The 24636-nt window shown below is 36.8% G+C and overlaps 1 protein-coding gene across 2 annotated transcripts in view; it reads right to left on the minus strand.

Annotated features, from left to right (window-relative positions):
• Window positions 1-24636, minus strand: part of Rab3gap1 (RAB3 GTPase activating protein catalytic subunit 1) — a 78501-nt gene that overhangs the window by 7951 nt on the left and 45914 nt on the right. For both annotated transcript variants that reach the window (XM_070024039.1, XM_070024030.1), the window contains exons 9-19: window positions 19780-19861; window positions 16736-16804; window positions 14842-14915; window positions 11409-11501; window positions 10802-10971; window positions 9402-9488; window positions 8719-8891; window positions 7587-7641; window positions 6805-7167; window positions 2235-2372; window positions 1265-1492 (exon numbers count right to left, since the gene is read on the minus strand). In XM_070024039.1, the coding sequence (XP_069880140.1) occupies window positions 1265-1492; window positions 2235-2372; window positions 6805-7167; window positions 7587-7641; window positions 8719-8891; window positions 9402-9488; window positions 10802-10971; window positions 11409-11501; window positions 14842-14915; window positions 16736-16804; window positions 19780-19861 (1532 nt within the window). The remainder of the gene's footprint in view (window positions 1-1264; window positions 1493-2234; window positions 2373-6804; window positions 7168-7586; window positions 7642-8718; window positions 8892-9401; window positions 9489-10801; window positions 10972-11408; window positions 11502-14841; window positions 14916-16735; window positions 16805-19779; window positions 19862-24636) is intronic.

Genomic DNA, 24636 nt, shown 5'->3' on the forward strand with positions numbered 1-24636 from the left:
ATGCAAACATTAAAACCTAAATGGTATGTCAAACACTGGACATATCCTTTTCATGCAATAAGAAAACTTTGTAAGCAGGAGCTATGAGAAGGACAACAGTGTGATATAGTTCTTTTATAATAACCTTTTTCTATAAGCAGAAATATGCTCTAAAATAATGATTCAAAGTATACTATATACTAAACATATATACAACAGTTGTCTATTATCATAATCAAGTATTATATAGTATAGCTCTGTGTGTGAATGTTACACTTTTATACAAAAGGCAGAATAGGTTTTACACAAGTATCAACATAATGAATGCCTTGCACTACAATGTTCTAATGGTTGCACCATCACAAGGTAATAGGAACTTTTCAGCCCCTTTTAAGCTTATGGAACCTCTTGGGCACATATGGTCCACTGATGACTGAAACATCACTAAGCAGTCAGGACTATAGTAGATTATCTCCATGCTCACTTCTAGTTCAATAATATTTAATCCCCTCAGCAAGTGCTGTGAGCTACCAAGCCCCACTGGTACTTGGTGTTTGGCTCCCCTCACTCTAGTGACTATGCTTTAATACTATATCTCTTGGTCCCCTTTCTCAAGAATCCTCAAGCATACCTGCTACATATATGAGCTTACAGCAGTGGGAAATCCAACAGGTTTTTGCTTCTCTACTTACTACTGTTATTTTGAAAGTTATCTCTATCTCCTCATAATGCTGAGGTAATTACTGATTTCAAGGAGAATAAAGAGGGTATGAGGGTGGACAAAACAATCTGGTAACAGGAAGGCATTACTAGACTCCAAAACTGCAAATATCTTGACATCTGCAAAGCAGTCTCCTCCATGGATATGCTATAATTTACTGAGCCCTCATTTGTGGAAATTTTGGCTGTTCTTCTTTTCACCAAAGAACATTGGTGGACATCATTCATATACATAGATCTTTGTGTATTTCTCATTATTTCCTTAGTAAGATGTTTGGGTAGAACTGCTAGGCAAAAAGACATGTCCCTTTATTAATACTTCTGATACATACTCTGAGACAATGCAGTAGGGGTAAGCATTCTTGTGGACTTAAATGTCTTTTCCTTGACCTATTTCCAACCAGTTCTTAAATTTTTAAATGTAAAGTCTTCATGTATAAGAGTCTCACTGAATTTCAATGCTTTGCTTGTCAACTGTGTCCAAAATTCTCAAACCTATGATAATGAATTTCTAGTTTTCAAGAAGAATTAGCATTCTAGTATTAATATACCAAACCTCCATTACCTTTTCAGCTTCTCGGGTATCATCAAAAAGCCTCCTTTGCCTCCTAGCAGGAACTGGTTTAGCTGTTTCCCAGGCTTCTACCCACATGTTGCTTGGGATCTTCATCCGGGCACTCAATTCTCCTTTCAGAACCACATTGCCTTTTTCATCAGTCACCTCCTCTTCAATGTAATCCCGGGGTGAGTACCACCTCACAAAATCTTCCAGAAAGCAACCTGGGTTAGCTGCCTAAAGGAAAATAATACATTTGGTGAAAACAAATTAAAAGTCAACATTTGACATTTACTGCTAAGGCTGTTTACAGAATCAAACTTTGATTTTCAATAACAAAACTATTTTTAAACTAGGTGCTAGTGGCTAGAACCTGTAATACAGCTACTCAAGGAGGCTGAGAGCTAAGGATCCAGGTTCAAAAACAGCCCAGGGGGAAGGTGGCTCAGTGGTAGAGCGCTTGCCTTGCATGCATGAGGCCCTGGGTTCGATTCCTCAGCACCACATAAGCAAAAAGAAAAAAGCCAGAAGTGGCACTATGGCTCAAGTGGTAGAGCGTTAGCCTTGAGCTGAAGAGCTGAGGGACTGCGCCCAGGCCCAGAATTCAGGCTCCACAAACGGACCTCCCTCCCCCCACCCCCCCAAAAAAAAACAGCCGAGGAAGACAATTCAGATGACTTTATCTCTAATCAGTAAAAAGCTAACACTGGGACAGCATAAAAGAAAACATCTCAATACACACAGCAGAAATAGATCAATCTTGAATTTCCAACTATTAATAGTTGTTTTTTTAATACTTAAGAAACAGCTGTGACTCTGTTCTTTGAGGGATGGAGGTGAAATGTTGTAACTATTACTGCAATCCAATACTTAAAGAAAAGACATATAATTGCTTTCATATTGCTATATAGAGTAACTTTCACGGTTTCATCCCAGAATACCTCAAAGTAGACCTTAGAGCTCTGAAAGTGTGACCCACCTTAAAAGACTCCATATCTGAGAGCAGACAGGCACTCTGCATGCGTGCTCGGAGGTGAGCCCCTTCTGCTGATGTACCTAATTTAGCTAAGACCTCAGACTGCTCCTCTAGCAGATCTTCTGTCATAGGTGCTGGTTCCTGTGAAGCAAAAGAGAACAAAGAACAGTCCTTTTTAGACAAAGCAAAACTATAAAAATAGAACAAAGTCAGCAATCATTTCTGCTCTTAAAGCACAAAATAAGTATTTGAAAGAATTCAGAGAAATTTTTCAGAACCTACATTTACAAAGTAACAAATTAAGAACACACATGACTCTCAGGTCTCTTTCCCTTAATGGACAAATGTACCATGTTTCCCTTGACAAAGACTGAGAGCTAACAGATAGGAATTGGTTCTAGTACACATTTTCCTTCCCATTTAATGGTATAGAAGTGAAGTCTTAATTTTTATTAATACATATCATCATTGGTTGCAGAAAGATTTAACATAATTAATAGAAATGGTTCCATATAGAAAAAAATGGGAGGAAACTTCTCAACAGTGATTATGTCTCTGGTTATAGAATTAAGCGACTTATTTTTATGTTTTCTTTGCTCTACAATGAATGGGCAATACTTGTAATTATACAACAAGTAACAATATTCTCACATGGACTCACAGGCTGCAAATGGTTAGTGAGGTGGTATACTGGTGAAGGGTTTGGCTATCAATGACAATATGTCTGTTTTTGAATCCCAGCTCTATGATCTTGGGATTTAATCACTCAACATTTCAGATACTCATTATAAAGACTAAATCCTGGCACATGTTCAATAAAAACTAGCCATTACCAACAAAACATTTAGATTATATTAAAGCATCATATTATACTTTCTCTTTGGCTAAGTTAAAATGTTTAGTCAAGACAAGGCAGGGCAACATGTTGGATTAGAAGTGCTAAACCATTTTTGCTCTATGAGAACAATCCAGGTAACAGAGGAGAGACTATATTCTAGAGAGAAAGGAAGGGTATCAGGATTAAGGAAACAGGAGGCAATACAGCAGAAAAGCAGAGAAACAGAGGAAACTGAAAAAAGTAGCAAACAATTCCAAGCCAGATCCCTAGCTCTCTTGAGGAAGTGTTCTGAGGACACCATCATAAGGTAAGTCAGATGATTCTGGTAACTAATAACTCTAGTTGCAGGATAAGCCTACACTCCTACAAAATTTAAGTCCCCAGAGCGAGGATTTGGTGAGGCAGTGACTACTCTGGGGTAGAAGGGTGGCCTCAGTAAACAAAGTATTTCAATTGCTCCCCTCATCTCAAAGCTATAGCAAGTTGCTATTACTGGAAACCTATGAAGGCTTGAAAACAAACAGCACAGTTCAGGGAGTTGTTCACATCCTGCCACAGCATATGTGTAAAAGACAGCTATAAGAGGTGATGATCATGGCCAGGGAGAAGGTCTAATGTAGTCCTTCAGAGAAGTTCCAGAAGCTTGGAACTCTGGCAGTGAGGACACAGTAGTTAGAGGCCCTTTACTTCCTAGCAAGAAGTCTTATCACCTGAGGGTCAAAGCAGAAGCAAGTCTCTGGCTGTTATAATTTTTGGCCTCCAGGGTCTGTCATCCAGACTACATGTAGTGGTAGCTGCTAGCTGGGTCTGAACATTCTGCATCCAGATCCTCTGAATCACTTGAGAACCACCACCTCCTCACACCTATGTGGTGGTAAACTGCTCGATGAGGTCAGAAAACCTTGTGGCCCAACTCTGGGAACCTCATGCCAGCATGTGTTTGTTTCTAGGCAGGCCCAAGAGCCCAAAGACTAGAACCTCTCAATGTGTCTTCCACAGCCTCCTGCCTACACAGGTAGGTGAACTGCTAGGCAAAGCCTCAAAGTCCTGAAACCTGTCTCTGTGAACTACATTCCAGATGTTTGCTGTTAAGCAAATAGAGGACCTTGAATTCAAACCTCTGAAACAAAAGCTGTGTGTAGCTACCTCCTCCCCATAGTAGAGGAATGCTGGATGGGAGTCTGTAAGCACTGAGATCAATCAGCAGGCAGAAGCACCCAGGTCTCTCTATTCTCCCTTAGGCAGTGCAGAACTCAGTGCTGTTTTCTTTCCCTCTCTTGACAAATTTAGGGGATAGCCCTAGGCTTGGATGCTTGATGCAGCCAGTAACATAAACTGGAGGGCTTACAGAACAAGTAGAAACTTGCCGGGCCCAGAGGATTTTAAAGCTCCCTATGGCCAGCACTGCCTCCCAGTAAACCAAGGAAAGCATCAATAGTGAAAGCAGTCCAGAAGTGTACAACCAACTCTTCTACAGGAGCCTCCAATCAGACTTATGTAACAGTAAGATCTCTGTACATCACCTTTATAATAATAATAATAAATCTGAGCCAGGCGCCAGTGGCTCATGCCTGTAATCCTAGCTGCTCTGGAGGCTTGAGATCTGAGGACTACGGTTCAAAGCCAACCTGGGGAAGGAAAGTCCATGAGACTCATATCTTTAATTAACCAGTAGAAAACCAGATGTGGTGCTGTGGCTCAAGTGGTAAAGAGCTTGCCTTGAGCTGAAAAGCTCACGGACAGGGCCCAGGCCCTGCGTTTAAGCCCCAGGACCAACCAAAAGCAAAAAAGAGAGACTCCAGATAGTTTTCCTTGATCTGAGCAGATCTGGCAAAGTGAGTTTAAAAAAAAAAAAAAGACATCATATGTATCACTTACAAAGATAAACAGGCTTGGAGTGAAAAAAAAGTAGCTATATTCATATTTGACAAAGCGAACTTTAAATCACAATTGGTGAGAAGAAACGTTTTTGTTTTATGTGCAGGTTTATTTTTTTCCTTCACATTAAAAACAGAAATAATCCACGAGGAAGCTTTAACAAATGTAACAAACATTCACCACTTTTTCATAAAGCAAACAGTACTGAACATAAAAACTCAGACAGACCCTAGGTACAGTAATGTAGGTGACCTTAATGCCCCACTCTCAGGAAAGGCCAGCCAGATGAAACTTCAGAATTAAAACACTAGAGCAAATGGACTTATATGACATCTACGAACATTCTACCCAACAGGAGAATACGTATTATTCTCAGCAGCCCATGGAACTTTCTCCAAAACATATAATAATTTAGGACATTATGCAAGTTTTAACATAAAAAAGTGGAATAATTTCCTGTATTTTATCAAATCACAGTGGAATAAAACTAGAAATCACTGACAAGAAAAGCTAAGGGAAAATATCCATATAAATGGAAACTAAGCAATTCACTATTAAATGATCAGTGGATCACTGAATAAGGAGAGAAATTAAAAATGCCGAGAATCAAATAAAAATGAAAAACACAACAACCTTTGAGACATAGCAAAGGTAATTCCAAAGGAAAGTTTATTACTAGAAGTACCATCATTAGAAACCCAGAATGCTGAGAAGTAACCAAACAATATATCCCAAGCTCTTAGGAAAACATTAAGTCAAACCAAAATTAGCAGATGGAAGAAATACTATTAAGAACAGGACAGAAATTAACACATGGAGACTAAAACCATGATATAAAGAACCAATGAGGCTGGATGATGCGGGCAGCAGGATGACCAACAGCTGTCCTCATGTCCTCATGGCTACAACACAAGGAAAAGAAGGAACTCTGCTCAGGGTTCAGTGCTCTTTCATTTCCACTTGACCAAACATCCCATGATCCATTGCTCAGCATCCCCCAGGACCTATGTCCAAATCCTCATTTACTCAAACTTCAAAATACTTATTGAACTCTCTCTCTGTTCTTTTCTAGCTCTCCCTGCTCTCTCTGCTCTCGGCTCTCTCTCTCTTCTGTCTCTCTGCTCTCTCTCTCTGCTCTCTCTGCTCTTTTCTAGCTCTTTCCTCTCTCTTTCCTCTCTTTCCCAGCTCTCTCATTCCCAGGCCTTTCCCAGCCAACCTTGCCTGGTAGAAAAAAAAAAAACAGAACAAAGAAAATACTTATTGATTTCAGAATTATGGACCTAACAACCTCCAAAAAAATGTATGCAGATTTCAAATCTTAATCTTTTTTTTTTTAATTGTGAAAATACTGTACAGAAGGGTTACAATTACATGGGCAAGATAATGAGTACATTTCTTATCAAGCATTGTAGCCTTCTCCTTTTGTTTCCCCTTCTAATCCTTTCCTATCCACCCCCCAATCCCCCCACCGAAGTTGTAAAGTTCATTTTCGATATAACAACTTGTACATCTCATTGTTGCAATGGGTCCACCTGTATCCCTAGTTAAACAATTTGTTTTTTTCCTTCCCCTGAATAAATTATACCAACATTAAAACAGTGAAAGCAGGGGTTATACCGTGGGGGAGGGACATACAAAGCAACAAAGAAATCATCTTATAAATGTGTTAGAAACAATCGCATGAAAGAAAAAAACATTTGAATACATATCTTAGGGCTCATTTCTCTAATATCAACTTATCTAAATCAAATCTTAATCTTAAAACAAATCTTTTAAAAAGAATTTAGCTTCCAAACCAATTATCTACTAGGATTAAGTTATATAAACAACAACAACAACAAAATTGGCACATCTTACCTGAGTTACTGGAATGTAAAGAGGTTCTCCATTATGTAGCAATGTAAGTTTTCCATGCTGATAGAGACGTCCTTCTGGCTTTAAGTTTGCCATTTCCTTGGGTCCTCCTTTCTTGCCACTCTCTTGTCCATTTCCTTTAAATTCTTCAGTATCACTCAGGCATTCAAAAAATTCTTCTTCACTGTCACTCCAAGAATCCCAAGATTTTCCCACCTCTCCCTTTTCCTTATCTGTATCTTTGAGATGATCAGGTCCCAACTGTACTCCAGCTTTTCCAGTATCCCCTGGGTATGTATTATCTGAAGAACTTGTCACTTTCCCCTCATCACGTGCCTTCTTTCTTTCAATACAACAATTTAACATCTTAAGAAAACAGAAATCATATTAATAGTGGGAAAAAAATAGAAAAACCTAGCCACTGTTGGAATATTTTTCAGGATTTTGCTATGCCCATAAGCAATAACAACAAAAGGACTAAAAGCATGGCCAGGTACTGATGGCTCACACCTATCATCTATATGAAGCCAGGTCAGGCTTGAAAGTCAATGAGACTCATCTTTAACTAACTACCAGAAAACTGCAAGTGGCTCAAAGTGGTATAGTGTTATCCTTGAGTTCAAAAACTCAAGGAGAGTGCTCAGGCCCTGAATTCAAGCTCCATGACTGACAAAAAAAAAAAAAAAAAAAAAAAAAAGATTAAAAGCCATTATTAGCATTTGAATAAATTCTGATTATATCAAGACCACTTATATATTTATAAACTGCTATTATTAAACATTTACCTGTAATTTCTGATGCAATAAGCAACATCTTAAATCTGGTGATCCACTTGCTAACCTATAAAATTATAAGAAAACAAAACTAAGTTCCAGAGCAAAACAGAACCAAGAGAGAACCTAGCTAAATAGAGACTAATAAATGAAATAATAAACATGTTTTAGTCAATTGTCATTCATATCATTCTTCTCCCTTAGCATGGTAGATAAACACAAAGTTACCCAGTTCTGAACTACAGGCTAACTAAAATATTCTATTTCATTAAGAAAAATTCCAATATAAATAATGCCAAAGAAATTATAGGTAATATTTAATGCCTAAACTTATAATGTACTCTAAAGAGAGTTTTCTTCCAATAACAAAATATGTTCATTACAAAAGATTTAAAAAACACACAGAAGTATAAAGACTATGTAAAAATGTAATTTCATACTTGAAAAAAATTATTAACATTTGGCTGTATTCCTTTCCAATCTTTTTGCTATACATATAAAGCAGTATCATCGAATGAAGTCTATATATTCAATGCCATAACTATCTTTGATATTAAAGATACTTGAAACAAAATTTATTATAATCAATATATTTCCATTATAGAAAGAATAATTACTTTGTTGGTATTTAGGCTGTTTTGCACTTTCCCCTCTATTATACATTTGCTCTAGTGAACACCTCTAAATATAAATTTTGTTCAAATTTCTTGCCAATTTGTGTGTGGGGAGGGAGAGGTATGTGTGTGTGTGCATAGGTGCCAGTCCTAGGGCTTGAACCCAGGGCTTAGGCACTATCCATGAAGTTTTTTGGCTCAGGCTAGCACTCTACCTCTTAAGTTACAGTTCCACTTCCAGCTTTTTAGTAGTTAATTGGAGGTAAGAGTCTTACAGACTTTCCTATCCAGGCTAACTTTGAACATGATCCTCAGATCTCAGCCTCCTAAGTAGTTAGGATTATAATTGTGAGCCACCAGAGGCTGGCTAATTTCGTGCCAATTTTTTTTTTTTTTTTTTTTGGTTGGCCGTGGGGCCGTGCCAATTTTTTAAGAAAAATTTTCTAGAAGGGGAAGTCAATGAGTCAAAAGTCAAATGTTTGCTAACAAATAAAAATTCTATCTAAACAACTGGAAATTAAAATTATTACCCTGGAATCAGAAAGTTGTTTTCCCATCTGAAGCGCATTTCAAGAACAAACTCCTGCCAGAGATGTGCCACTCCTTTTAACCCTCCATGGTAGAAATTGATCATACAAAGACACAAAGCCAGTTTGTATGTTAAACTATCAGATGGTGCTGATTTAAACTGATTGTAGAGATTCTAAATTTAATAAATGAGAAGGCAAAACTTGTTAACATATTTATATGCATAATCCAAGTGCATAAAGATCTTATAAAATTAATCCTATGTAATAAACTAGATCAAATGATTAATACAATAATTGTTCATAGGGAGATCTATTTTTTCTAACGAGATTAAAAACAGTAAAGATACAGTTTAAATAAAAATTATAGCTGTCATTTTCTTCTATGCAGTCTTTAAGATGTACTTCAAATTTCACGTTTTCAAAATATTTTCCTTATAAAATGAATACACTGTCAAAACAAAACAAACTATAACTATATAAGCTGAAAATGTAAAAAGCTTGTTTTTCCCCTTCCTTTTTGGAAATTTACTGTTTAACAAACCTACCTAGAACAGTTTTGTCTATAGCTGTCATTTAAGTGCTTTCATTCCAAATGTGACAGTGAGAATGTAAATTTTACTTTATATGCTTCATTAAAGTTTTATAATCAGTCTAGTTCTGAAATACACATAAAACTTACTTACATAATCCTCACTCTCTGATGGAGGATTACTATTATCTGCAGTAGTTCCATCTAACGGTTTCTCAGAAGCAGCATCAGGGAATAAAAACTTGCAAGGAAAAAGAAACACACATATTTAAACCACACTTTTTTTGATTTTTTAACTGTATTTTTTTTTGTCTTTTCTTTTTTGGTACTGGGGATCGAACCCAGGATGTTGCACTTGCTAGGCAAGCGCTTTGCCACTGAGCTACATCCCAGCCCACTTTTTTTGATTTTTATAAATCATGTAGACACTATATGATGTTTGAATGTTTGTTGTTAAAACAATGGGAATGTTCTTATTTACTGGCCAGTTGGTTCTACAGTCTCTCAATTTAAAAAATATTTTTCTTAAAATACATAAGACTTCTGTGATTAGTCAATCTGAGAAATCATAAAATTTTAATAAACCACCTGGATTCGGTGAGCTATATCTCTTCACTGTGATATTTCTTCCTCATTGAATGTTTTTAAATTTTTTAAAAGGTTAACATTATTAGAGGCAAAACTGTAAAAGACAATTTGAAGACCTATTTATTCATAAGAATCCGTACTTTTATTTGTACTTACATAAATGTTTCCATAAATCAAAAAGGTCTGATATTAAAAAGACTTAGGTCTTTATTTTATTTATTTTTTGGGGGGGGTCCAGTCGTGGGGCCTGAACTCTGGGTCTGGGCGCTGTCCCTCAGCTCTTCAGCTCAAGGCTACCGCTCTACCACTTGAGCCACAGCACCACTTCCAGCTTTATTCTTTTTGCTTATGTGGTGCTGAGGAATCGAACCCAGGGCCTTCAGCATACAAGGCAAGCGCTCTACCACTGAGTCACCTTCCCAGCCCCTTGGGTCTTTATTTTAATGAGATAGCCCTAAAAAAATAATGCCCTAACCTGTAATAGCCAATGTATTTGTTTCATGTATTTCTGTATATTCCATGGTATGTGTTTGTGTTAGTAGGTGTGTTAAAAAAAATTAAACATAGCCAGGCACTAGTGTTTCATACTTGTAATCCTAACTACTCAAGGAGGTTGAGATATGAGAATTGCAATTCAAAGCCAGACCAAACAGGAAAATCCATGAGACTCTTATTTCCAATTAACCAGCAAAAAGCGAGAAGTAGATCTATGGCTCAAATGGTAGAATGCTAGCCTTGAGCAAACAAAGCTTAGACAGTGCCCAGGCCCTGAGTGCAACTCATAGTACTTCTCACATGTAACATGAGAGTGTAACTATTACTTACTTTCCTTCTTCATGCTGACTACTGAGAATTCTCTAAATATAGAGTTTATCACTATATTCTCAATCCAGTGCTTCCCATATAAAACAATATATTTTACATAAATACTATATACAGACATAAAAAAATAAGAGATTTAGTTACCAAGAGAATAGTATTGAGGACATCATTATTCAATGGTGACTCTTCTGCACCTCTGTGTTTTCGTATTTTCTTCTTTGCAGTGTGTACCATATTTGAAACTGATAATTTATGAATTGGAACTGGTGCTGGCTCTGTCAACTTTGACAAAGCATGAGTTATATCAGCAATATCTATAAAATGTAGAAATGAATACTAATTATATTACCAATATTAGTAGGTTAAAGTAATGAGTAAACTGATGACAGAATAGAATATGTAGTCCTTTTCACTAGTCTCACATGGTCCCAGAATTATAAAATTTTAAGCTATGCATTCAGCTTGTATGCATAAATGAGTAATAAAGGTATCACGCAAATTATTTCTCCTTTCAGAGCATCAAAAATCAGCTGTTAAAACTCTGCTTTTGAAAATTTCTTTTGCATAGAAAGAACTTAACAAATATACTGAGTGTCTTAAAACCTCTGAGCGTAGTGTGAAATGACACCACTTTATCAAAACTTGCTTCTCTAATTCAATTCAAAATGAAAAAATACATGAAGTTTTCAGAAAGTGTGCCAAAGAGAAAGGGTAAAACACTTGAAAGTAGTGTTAAAAAAGAAAAAGTCACCTCTACTTTCCTCCTCGAATGTGGATCGTCCAAGAATCTCGTCAGTTGATTCCTTTCGACGGCAAATTTTTAAAAATTCAGTGATAAAATCACCTACATAGAAAAAAAGTTATCATTTTTGACGTTATACTATAAATTAAATTATATGTAAATTAAAGTACATGTCTTTCCATGAAAGCTATTACTAAGATATGGTAGGAAAAAATACATTCCATTATTCCCCTGAAAAAGACAAAAATTAATTTTATTTCAAAAGTAGTCTTCTTTTCCTGTCTCTCCATATTCTTGGATATTAATATAATTTTCCCTAGGATTAGCTCTAGAAAGAGGAAAAATTATATCACATAATATTATGTATTTTTTTTACATGTTTCAATGAGACCAGTATGTTTATTGTTAAGTTACAGTCTTCTTTCCCTGACAACCTACAAGGATTCTGAATCCATTAAGAGACATAGATTAAAAAGAAACTCTAAAGATATGTTTCAAAAGGATTAAAAAATCATGTAGGATAAAATTCCAACTTCTGTTGCATTTTTTTGTGTGTATAAGGCACTGTATTTTTTAAAGGAGTATACTAAGGCGTCTCAATTCTACAAGTCAGGTTATGAGCACAATGTATCTTAATCAAGTCACCCCCTCTACTGTTCTCACCCATCTTTCCCCATCCCATCTCTGTTGCCTATTAATGACATGGTTTGTCATCCTAAGAAGAGGGAACAGGGTTTATTTCCTCTATAGAACTGCAAAAGCTATGGTGGCAATTATGGCTTAATACATTTAGTACTAAATTCTACAATTCAGATGTATACAGTATGTTACATTTAAACATACTGTATACATCTGAATTGTAGAATTTATCGACTAGCTCTAAACAAACAGGTTAAAAAACTTCATAATCCAGTCATGAAAACTAGACAAAGAAGAAGGGTAATGTCATGGAACGGTAATTGAAAATGAGAATGTTTTCAACTTTATAATGTTCTGCAATTATCACAAAAGTCAGTACATGAGGAATGATAAAATGTGAGGGAACAATTTAGTAAAGCCAAGTTACAGTAATAACTCAAAGATTAAAAAAAATATTTATGTGCAGTCATGCAGGATGGGCACAATGTTAAGTACACACAGACACATAGAGGTACACAATCTCATTTATTTCACTCATAAGCCTGGGGAGTTACATAGTATTGTTACCTATTTTACTGATATTGAAATTTAAAGAAATTAAGAAACTTAGTCAAACTGGTGGATTTATGGTATGAACCACAATTTGCTCAACACTGATCTCTTGTCATCAACCCTATACCATCTCCCTAAGGCTTAAATTCATCAAAGGCAGAACTCCTTCAGTATTAGGTCCTGTAAATGCCAACTGTTAACTAACATTTGATAAATAACCTATGATAAATGATAAAAAGCTAAAAATAAACATTAGAAAAATACAAAATTATTGTCACTAATATTTATTAACTTCATAATGATAATATATGAGTTGGAAGGAACAAAAATATCTTGACCAACTAGAAGCCATAGATAAAACATTTTCATATGCACTAAATATGAAGGGCGAGTAGGGAAAAATACACTTAGGTGAGAGGTTGAGAAAGCTTACTAGAGATATACCTATTAAAAAAAGTGGAAAACATCCCAGAAATGAAATGTTAATAGTACTTAATAGTACTTAAAATTATTTCATTTAACTCTTCAAATAACTCTATCAGATATATAAAGTATATTTATACATCTTTTCCCATAAAGAAAAACAGGTTTGCAAATGTGATACAACTGTAACATATTACTGATTTGTTGTTATCACAAGCCACAGTCCAGAGGAAGAACAAAAAGTAAAAAAGATTCCACTAACTAAAGTAATGCAGCCTGTGCCATAAGAGAAAGGAAAGGGAGTAACATGCAAATAAGAATAAAACAAAACCATGGGGGGGGGGAGGGGGAAAGGAGGAGGAGTTCAGGAGGTTGGGAGGGAAGGGACAGTAGGAGTAAAACAGAGAAGAACAAAGAAGTAGGGATAACAACAATGCTGGATAGGAAATGTACTCATTATCTTACTCATGTAACTGTAATAAAAAATATATATTTAAAAAAAGAATAAAATTGTGAAAGTAATAAATTTTGAAAGTCAATTGATCTAAACTGAATGGCAAAAAAGAAACTCACAAGTGGTATTAAAAAAGGATTCACTGTTACTGCTAATTACTCTTTAATCTATGTGGCAGTAATTTAAAGAGATTATAATGTAAAAAACAAAACAACAAAAAACTTGGATAGGTAAGTATAAAGAATGCATCCAATCCTCCCCCACAGTATAACTCCTGCTTTCACTATATTTGATGTCAGTATAACTTGTGGAGGAGATGGGGAAAAACAAGTCGTTTAAGGATACAGGTGGACCTGTTGCAACAATGAGAAGTACAAGTTGTCATGTCGAAAATGAGCTTTACAACGTTGGTGGGGGGGGGGGAGTATTGGGGATAGGGGGGGGGGAGGCTGGGAAGGGATGTGAAGGGTAAACAAAGGAGGAGGCTACAATGCTTGATAAGAAATGTACACATTATCCTGCCCATGTAATTGTAACCTCTCTGTACAGTATGTTCACAAAAAAAAAAAAAAAAAAAAGAATGCATCCAAGCCAGGCGCCAATGGCTCAGGCCTGTAATCCTAGCTACTCAGGAGGCTGAGGGCTGAGAATCCCAATTCAAAGCCAGTCCAGGCAGGAACGTCCATGAGACTTCTTATCTCCAATAAACCACCAGGAAACCGGAAGTGGTACTTTGGTTCAATTGGTAGGGACAACACCCAGGCCCAGAGTTCAAGCCCCATGACCAACTTTAAAAAAACAACAACAAAAAAAGAATGAGCATCCAAGCACAGTGGTTCACATCTATAATCCTAGCTGCTTAGGAGGCTGAGCTCTGAAGATTGCAGTTTGAAGCCAGAGAGGCAGGAGAGTCCATGAGATTCTTATCTCACATTAATTACCCCTAAAAGCTGGAATTGGAGCCGTGGCTCAAGTGGTAGAGTGGTAGTGTTGAGCAAAAAGAAAACAGAAACAAAACAAAAACAGGGACAACACTAGGCCCAGAGTTCAAGCCCTATGGCTGGCAAAAAAAAAAAAGGTGGGGAGGGGTAGGACTGGGAGTATGGCTTAGTGGTAGAGTGCTTGCCTACCATATAGGAAGCCCTGGGTTCAATTCCACAAGACCACATAAACAGAAACAGCTGGAAGTAGCGCTGTGGTAGAGTGCTGGCCTTGAGCCAAGGAAGCTCAGGGACAGTACCCCGCCCTGAGATCAAGCCCCAGGACTAGCCAAAAAAAAAAAAAAAAAAAAAAGGAATGTATTCAGTATACCAAATTTGGAAGACAGGCAGGCAGGTTAGTGGTATTTCAGAAAAGGAACATAATATGTCTTACCTAGCAAACACTGGGGATTATCAGCTTTTCGAACTCTAACAGACCAATGAGGAGCCTGAATTGGATCCAAATCACTAAAATACAATAAAGGCATTAATTATGACAAAGGTTCACAAACTTACCAAATGCAGCCTTATGAAAGCTAAGAATGGCAGCACACACCCATCATCCTAGCACTAAGGAGGCTTAGGCAGAAGGACTATGAACCTAAGGACAACCTGAACTATATTACTGAGATACTATCTCAAAAAAAAAAAAGGAAATAAAAACAATGCAGCCTACTGAAAAGAACTGTAGATAGAAAAGCAATCCATTTTGCTTCTCTTCAACTTAGTTATCCATATGGCCATTTGGGTATGTTTTCTTTAAAAATACAATCTATTAAAATCAAGACCAAAAAAACCCCATAAAATAACAAAATCAAAACAAAATATCAAAAACATAACAATGATTCTGAACAACCCTTTTTGTTGTTGGTAGTGGTGGTGGTGGTTATGGGGCTGGAACTTAGGGCTAGACACTGTCCTTGAGCTCTTTTTCCCAGGGCTAGCACTTTATCACTTTGAGCCATAGCTCCACTTCCAGTTTTCTGGGGTTAAGAGATAAGAATCTCCAAGACTTTCCTTCACAGGCTGGCTTTGAAGCACAATCCTCAGATCTTAGCCTTCTGAGTAGCTTGGATTACAGATATAAACCACCAGCACCTGGCCCATAAACATTTTTAAAAGAACATTAAAGAAACGATAAACAAGTGATTATGTAATAGTCTTGACCTGTTTGTAAAGCCAGTGTTAATCATAAAAAAAGAGCACAAAAATGTTCACAAGATCAAAAGTATCCTGTCTTTCAACTCAGTACATTAGAGTGAAACCAACTTAATGGCATATTATGCACAATAATAAGAATAATAAAGATCTATGCTGGTTAGCAGAAGAGATCTAAAATAACTCATTAAGAGAATATAGTAAATTGCTATCTAAATTTAAACCTTAAAAAATACAAACCAAGCTGGGCGCCGGAGGCTGAGATCTGAGGTTTGAGGTTCAAAGCCAGCCTAGGCAGGAAAGTCTGCTATATTCTTATCTCCAGTTAACCACCAGAAAACTGGAAGTATCACTGTGATTCAGAGTTGTAGAGTGCTAGCATTGAGCACAAGAGCTCAGGGACAGCATCCAGGCCAAGTTCAAACCCCATAGCCAACCCAAACCAAAAATCCCAACAACAAAAATCCCACAAAAACAAACAAACAAAAAAAAACTGCTGGGCACTGGTAGCTCATGCCTATAATCCTAGCTACTCAGGAGGCTGAAATGGAGGACTGAAGTTTGAAGCTAGCCTAGACAGGAAAAATCCATGATTCTCTTCTCTCCAATTAGCCACCAAAAAGCTAGAAGTGAAACTGTGGATCAGGTGGTAGAATGCTAGCCTTGAGCTCAGTGACAGTACCCAGGCCATGAGTTTAAGCCCCAGAACTGGCACAAAATAAGTTAATTAATTAAAACCTTAAAAAAAAAAAAACTGTAGGGTACCAGTGTATAATTCTAGCTACTCCGGAGCTGAGATCTGGGGATTGTAGTATGAAGCCACCCAGGCAGTAAAGTCTGTGAGAGTCTATCTCCAATTAACTACCTAAAAGCCAGAAGTGGAGCTATGGCTCAAGTAGCCTTAAGAAATAAAATAAAAGCTCAGGGATAGTGACTAGACTATGAATTCAAGCCCCAGGAATAGCATGTAAGCACATGTGCCCACATACACACAAAGCTATAATATTAAGAGACTGACATAAGCAAAAAATGAAAATTGCTAACCATTTGGTATTTACTCTACATATTTTTATTTATACATACATTTAGTCTACATATTAGTCTATATTCTACATTTTTAACATACTTACGAATAAACATCATTATCCACAATGATTCCTTCAGCCAGATGAGGCCATGTAGTTGCTAAATGGAGTTCACTAAAATAAACAAAACATGTATCCAAAAGCTTTAATATTGAACATATTCCTCTGATTCAGCAATTCTATTTATAGAAATGCATTCTACTAACCCAAGATGTGTTAAAAGTGGTGTTAAGGGACTGGGAAGGTAGCTCAGTGGTAGAGCGCTTGCCTTGCATGCATGAGGCCCTGGGTGCGATTCCTCAGCACCACATAAAGCAGAAAAAAAAAAAAAAAAGCAGGAAGTGGAGCTGTGGCTCAAGTGGTAGAGCCTTGGGTAAAAGAGCTCAGGGACAGAAGCCAGGCCCTGAGTTCAAGTCTCATGACCAAGAAAACACACCAAAATACCAAAACTATAAAAGACTTAAGAAATTTAAGAAGATATTACATGTTGGACTCCCACCACATCCACAGATTGAAAGAAATACTATTGTAAAAATCGCTAGTGAGTTGGAGACTTAATACAATCTCCATCAAAACCCAAATGTCATTTTTCACAATATTAGGAACAACAATCCTAAAATTCATCTGAAAGCACACTGAATAGCCAAAGTAATCTTGAGCAAAAAGATCAATGCGAGATTTATCACACTTTCTGACTTGATTATATTATGGAGCCATAGTAATGAAAACACCATGGTATTGGCACAAAACAAGACCAAGGAAAGAGAATAAAGAACCCAGAAAATAAACCCATGTGACTACAGCCATCTGATTTTCTACTACGATGCTACAAACATACTTTGGAGAAAAGACAGCTTCATCAACAAATAGTGTTGGGAAAATTGGATATTCAAAAGTAAAGAGTGAATAAGCAGGGCACCGGTGGCTCCTGCCTGTAATCCTAGCTACTCAGGAGGCTGAGATCTGAGGATGGCGGTTCAAAGCCAGCCTGGGCAGGAAAGTCTATGAGCCTCTTATCTCCAATAAACCACTAGAAAACCGGAAGTGGCAATGTGCACAAGGACAGCGCCCAATCCCAGAGTTCAAGCCCCATGACTAAGAACAAAAAAAAAGTAGAAGAGTGAAACTGATTTTTTTTGTCTTTTACCCTGTTAAAAACTCAATTCAAAATGGATCAAAGACCTTAATATAAGACCTGAAACTTTGAAACTATTATAGGAAAAGAAGCTAAGCACTTCAAGATATAGGCATAGGTAATGACTTTTTGAAACTGCCCAGGAAATAGGAGCAAGACTGACAAATGGAATTTCCTCTAGTTAAAAAGCTGTACATATACGGAAACAATTACTAGAGTAAACGATAGTCTATAATATGGTAGAAAATCTTTGCTGGCTATTTATCAGATAAGGGATTAATATTCAGGATACAAAACTTTAAAAAATTAATGGGTAAACCATGAACAGTTTTAAAAAGAAGTACAAATAGTTAAAAAGCACACATTGAAGACAGGTTCAACACCTTTAGCCACAAAGGGAATTTAAATCAAATGATTGAGATTCCATCTCACCTTATCAGAATAATAATCATCAAGAAAACAAACAATAACAAATGCTGAAGAGGATACAGGGAAAAAGGAGTCCTTATGCACAAATGGTATGAGTATAAACTAGTCTGGCATTATGGAAATCAGTATGAAGGTTTCTCAGAACTAAAACTGGAATTACCATAGGATCCTCTATATCACTCTTGGATGTATACACAAAGGAGTTTAAGACAACATACATCTGCACATTCAAGTTTACAGACGTACTAGTTACAATGCTAAACTATGGAATCAAACTTAGGTGTCCATTAAAAAATGGATGCAACTATTAAGGGAAATAAGCCAGATTCAGACAAATATTGTGTGTTTCCTCTCATATTTGGACTCTGATTAAAAAAAGGATGAATGATTAAAAAAAGATGAACATAAAATGACTACTGGGGGATGACCAGCAGGAACTGGGACAGGGAAAAAGGGGAAGACTCAATATGATAGAAGTAAATTGCATGCATGTATAAAATTAATCCATTTAAAAATTTTTCAAGCAAGTTGATATTGAGAAAGGATAACAGTTTTAAATGGTCTAGTATATTGTATGTATGTACAGAAATATCAAAGTAATACCCTTCACTTTTTACAATTAATACATGCTAACAAGAATAGCTTTTTAATGAAAAATTGCTGGGAATTAATAGCTCACACCTATAATCCTAGCAACTCAGGAAGCTGAGATCTGGGGATTGAGGTTTAGAAGCAATCTGCAAGGCTCTATCTGTGGTTAACCAGCAAAAAGCCAGACCTGGAGTTTTGTTAACAGTTGCTCTGAGTTGAAAAAGTTGCATGATAGCTAGAAGCCCAGAACAAAAGGAAAGGGAGGGAAGGAAGTGTGGGAGAGAAGAAGGAAGGTTGGTTGGTTGGCTGGAAAAGTTGATTGGTTGATTCTAGTACAGATGAAGAAATTGCAAACTTTCCTACAAAAGCCAAGAGAGTAAATATTTTAGGCATTCTGAGCCATATACAGTCTCTGCTATTTTCTTCTGCTTTTCTTTTTCTTTTTATATTCCTTAAAATTGTAAAACAAGAAATTCTAAGCTCACTGGACATTCAATGGTAAGACTACCAGGCAGACTGAGCTACAAGCCAGGTTGCCAACCTCAGACATATATTTTCTTTTTTTTTGGGTCCAGTCGTGGGGCCTGAACTCTGGGCCTGGGCGCTGTCCCTCAGCTCTTCAGCTCAAGGCTAGCACTCTACCACTTGAGCCACAGCGCCACTTCTGGCTTTTTTCTTTTTGCTTATGTGGTGCTGAGGAATGGAACCCAGGGCCTCATGCATGCAAGGCAAGCGCTCTACCACTGAGCCACCTTCCCAGCCCCCCTCAGACATATATTTTCATAAGAAAACTTTTAAAAAAGCAAGGTATAGTTCTCTATTTCCACTATTACATTCATTCTAATAACATAGTTATTGGAAGTATGATAATATTACAATCAATCTAAACTTATAAAGTAAAATAATCCTTTAAATGATAGCTTAAAGTTCTCACCTAATAGGATCTTCACAGGCACCAAATGGTAACTTGCCAAACTCTAGACCTCCAACTTCTCCTCCTACGAGGGCATCTATATCTGAACAAAAGAAATGTGTGTTTTTTGTTAATTATTTGGCAAAAGTAGAGAAATAAGGATCTAACATAGTTAAGTCCTTTGAAAAAGTATAGCTTTAAAAGTCTTTTAAACAGTATGTATAGTAAGGAAAGAAGTTAGAGCACAATCTAGCACATTTAGTCAAATATTAAAGATTTCCCCTTAGAGCAAAAATACAAGTAAAAAGACCCATTTGTTTCCTATTATTCAGTTTCTCTCCAGCCAGCCATTCTAAAATTTACCCTCCTAAAATATTTCAAGAAATGTTCAAGAGAATATTATTCCTATGAATTTTTGTATATTTCTAAGGCTAATATATAACCTAAAAAGAAATTTTTAAGTATTAAAATTTTAATCGTCAACCTACATTCATCAGTTTTGCTGTCAATTTCTGAATAACAAACTAGCATATTTGTCATCACTTATAAAATATTTTAGTTGATAGTATATAGATTTAAACTGGAAAAACATTTTTTTCCCATATGAACAGTCTATGATAATAGAGAATATTTTGTGCCAATCCTAGAGCTTGAACTTAGGGCCTGGGCACTGTCCCTGAATTTTTGTGTTCAGGCTAGTGCTCTACCACATTAGCCACTGTTCTTGGCATTTTGCTAGTTAACTGAAGATAAGAATCTCATAGACTTTCAGGCCTAGACCATCTTTGAACTGTAGCTTTTATTTTCTTTCCCCAGAGCTGAGGACTGAACTCAGGGCCTTGTGCTCACCAGGCAGGCACCCATCTGCTGAGCTAAATCCCCAACCCTATCTTTGAACTGTAATGTTCAGATCTCAGCCTCCTGAGTATGATTACCAGCATGAGTCACCAGCACTTGGCTGAGGCTAGAGAATTTTTAGAGTAAAGCAGTCTCCTTAGTTTAATTCCTAAGGAACATTTACAAATACTTCCTAGAAGGGCATTTAAAATAATTTCTCTCTGAAATAATACAGATGGTAGTTATTATCTAATAATTCTTAAAAGTCTATTGCAAAGTTATAATCATTGTTCTGATTTGCTTAAATCACCCTAGACAATTATTCATACCCTTAAAACTAAATTACTAAAGTTAGTCATTAAGTGTGGCTTAATTACTTAGCAAATATTTTCCAATTACGTTTCTTCTAACTAAAGAACACAGCAAGCCAATGCTAGTGGCTCACACTTGTAATTGTAGCTACTCAGGAAGCTAAGAGCTGAGGATCAGGATTCAAAGCCATCCCAGGCAGGAAAGTCTGTGAGACTCTTATCTCCAATAAACCACCAGAAAACCTGAAGTGGAACTATGCCTCAAAGTAGTAGAACACCAACTAGCCTTGAGCAAAAGAGCTCAAGACAGCACCCAGACCCTGAGCTCAAGCTCCACAATTGACACACACACACAAAAAAGTAATGTTTACAATAACAAAGATGACAATGACTGGTTTTATTATAAGAACTTCAAATTTCATTACTCATTTGTATAAATTACTAAGTTAAAAGTTATTATCAAGCTATAACTGTACAAAACTGTTAACTCAAAAGCTGAAACACAGCCAGCCAGCTGAAACACCAGGCCCAAGTTTAAGCCCCAGGACTGGGGGGAAAGATAACAACAACAACAAAAAAACAAAAAACCCAAGAAGTTGAGATACAAAACTATAGAACCAGGAACTAGAGTTTGATTACTTATATGAATGCAAATTTGATCCCTTTTTGTGACCAGGTGACTGACATCAGGTCAGTTATGTTCTTTAAGAAACAATATTTGGCTGGGGAATCATGCCTATAATCCCAGCTTCTCATGAAGCTGAGCTCTGAGGATCACAGTTCAAAGCCAGCTTTGGCAGAAAAGGCTGTAGGATCCTAACCCAAATGAGCTAACAAAAAGCCAGCTGGAGGCATGGCTGAAGAGGCAAGAGACCTGGTATTCTAGTCCCAGTAGTACTGGCACAAAAAAGGGAAAAAAAAGAAAAAGAAAAAGAAAATTTTATAGTCCCTAAGAAATATACCAAACCTATCTCATAGTAAATGAGAATTATACATAACAGTATATAAAATGCCAACATAGTTCACATTGTGAATCACTCTCATACCCTTGTAAGAGAAAATGCTAAGAATTCATATGGCCTTCAATCCACTGAAGGAGGTTAATATTTTTATTTGAGTTTAAAAACTTTGCTGGGTGGGCTGGGAAGGTGGCTCAGTGGTAAGAGCGCTTGCCTTGCATGCATGAGGCCCTGGGTTCAATTACTCAGCACCACATAAGCAGAAAAAAAAAAAAAAAGCTGGAAGTGGCGCTGTGGCTCAAGGGTAGAGTGCTAGCCTTGAGCTGAAGAACTGAGGGACAGCGCCTAGTCCAGAGTTCAGGCCCCACGACTGGACCCCTCCCCCCCCCCAAAAAAAAACAACTATGCTGGGTGCTGGTGGCTCATATCTGTAATACTAGCTACTCAGGAGGCTGACTTCTGAGGACTGAAATTAAAAGTCAGCCTGGTCAGGTAACTCGGTGAAACTCTTATCTCCAATAAACTACAGAGAAAAAGCTGAAGTGGCACTGTGGCTCAAGTGATAGAGCTCCTTTGCCTTGTGCAAAAAGAAGCTCTGGTACAGAGCCCAGGGGCATCGTTCAAACCTATGATAAGCCAAAAGAGAAAAGAAAAGAGAAAGAAAGAAAAAAGAAAAGAAAATTAGCAATAGAATATTTATAAAGACCATATTAGCAGTTAGAATTTTAATACTAAGGAGCTGGGAATGTGGCTTAGTAGTAGTGTTTGCCTAACATGCATGAAGCCCTGGGTTCGATTCCTCAGTACCACATAAACAGAAAAAGCCACAAGTGGTGCTGTGGCTCAAATGGTAGAGTGCTAGCCTTGACCAAAAGAAGCTCAGGGACAGTGTCCAGGCCCTGAGTTCAAGCCCCACAACTGACAAAAAAGAAAAATGAAAAAAAAAAAAAAAGAATTATAATGCTAAGATTCTTATTTTATTTTACTTTGGTAGCACTGGAATTTGAACTCAGAGCCTCTGCTTGCTAGGCAGAAGCTTTAACACTTCAGTCACAGCCCCATCTTGCCCTTGGGTTCTTAAGACTAATAGCACATCATATCATCTTAGGAAATTTTTCTGCGGGGAGGGGATACTAGTGACTGAATCTACCGTCTTCACTAACATATACCATAGTCTCTACCTCAGGAAATCTTTAATTCTGTTTAATAATGGCCTGGAACAAAAAGAAAAAATTGAAATTGGAATGTATTAGCTACAAATTGTCCAGTGTGTATTATTATCTAGTAAAATTACCACCTTAAACAGTTGAGACTTCTGGCTAATATAATTCATATAGATATATATTTTTTTATTGTAAAGATTCTGTACAGAGAGGTTACATGACATGAGCAAGGTAATAGTCCATTTCCTATGGGGCACTGTTACCCGCTCCTTTTTTCCCTACCATCCCTTTCTTCCCCACTTCCCCAACTCCCCTCGCCCCACCCCTACCAAGTTGTAAAGTTCGTTTTCAACATAGTGTCTTGTACATCTCATTGTTACTATGGTTCAACCTGTATCCTTATTTCAGTATTTTGTTATTTCCCTTCCCCTCTCCAAATTAGAAAAATGTATATACAAGATGCAAGGCACCGGAATCAAATATAGTGAAAACAGGGGTTATACCATAGGGAAGAACATACAAAAGAAACAAACAAAAAAATCACATAGTACTGGCTAATATAATTTTTAAGCTTAGTTTTCATTTCCCCTTGCTATAGTTTAGATGAAGTTCTTTAGAGCTAAAAATCACTCAATAATATAGAAAACAGAGTAGTGGTATATGTAACTGCTCAGAGCCAAATATGAACTATGTTAATTTTAATATTATCACTGGACTACCAATTGTTTTTAATCTTACAAATGGCTGGAACAAAAACAAACAGTAAAAAAATGTAACTTCTCTTTGGGAGGTATAGACTGAAAAGTGCCTTAAAGATAGAAACGTCAAAATATAAGTTTATTGTATGTATATATGTTTGCATGTATGTATGTATACATGTGGTATAGGAGTTTGAACTCCAGGACTCAAACTTAATAGGCAGGTACTCTACTGCTGATCCATACCTACAGTGTTTTGTGTGTTGGTTATTCTTGAGATAGGGTCTCTCTTTTTGCCTAGGCTTTTGATCTTTCTACATTTTAGACTTCCTGTAGTAGCTGGGATGACAAGAGCAGGCCACCATACCCAGCTTCTCATGAACTTTTTTGCCTAAGCTGGCCTGAAACCTTTATCTTCCTGATCTCAGCCTCCTGACTTAGATTACAGGCATGAACTGCTGTGCCTAGTATATTAGATGTGACTGACTATAATTACATGAACATACTTATAATAACAATATAATTGATACAGATGGACCCATTGCAATAATAAGATGTACAAGTCATTATGTCGAAAAAGAGAAACTTTACAGCTTTGGGGATGGGAGGGGAAATGGGAAGGGGAAACAAAGGAGGAGGCGACAATGCTTGATAAGAAATGTACTCATTATCTTGCCCATGTAATGGTAACCCCTCTATATGGTATTTTCACACTAAATAAATAAATAAACAAACAATACAATTGACTAATACTAAATATAATTATATGAAGGAAATATACAGAAATCAAAACTCATATAATTAAGTTATATGTTCATCAAGCTGAGCTTTTTTAAAACTTAATACCCTATCAAAATTTGTGTCATTTGCACAACCTAGCATATATTACAATAATGAATGATTCTTGAAT

The sequence above is a fragment of the Dipodomys merriami genome, unplaced genomic scaffold (genome assembly GCF_024711535.1).
Source record: "Dipodomys merriami isolate MVZ:Mamm:240054 unplaced genomic scaffold, mDipMer1.0.p SCAF_1, whole genome shotgun sequence".
NCBI lineage: Eukaryota > Metazoa > Chordata > Mammalia > Rodentia > Heteromyidae > Dipodomys > Dipodomys merriami.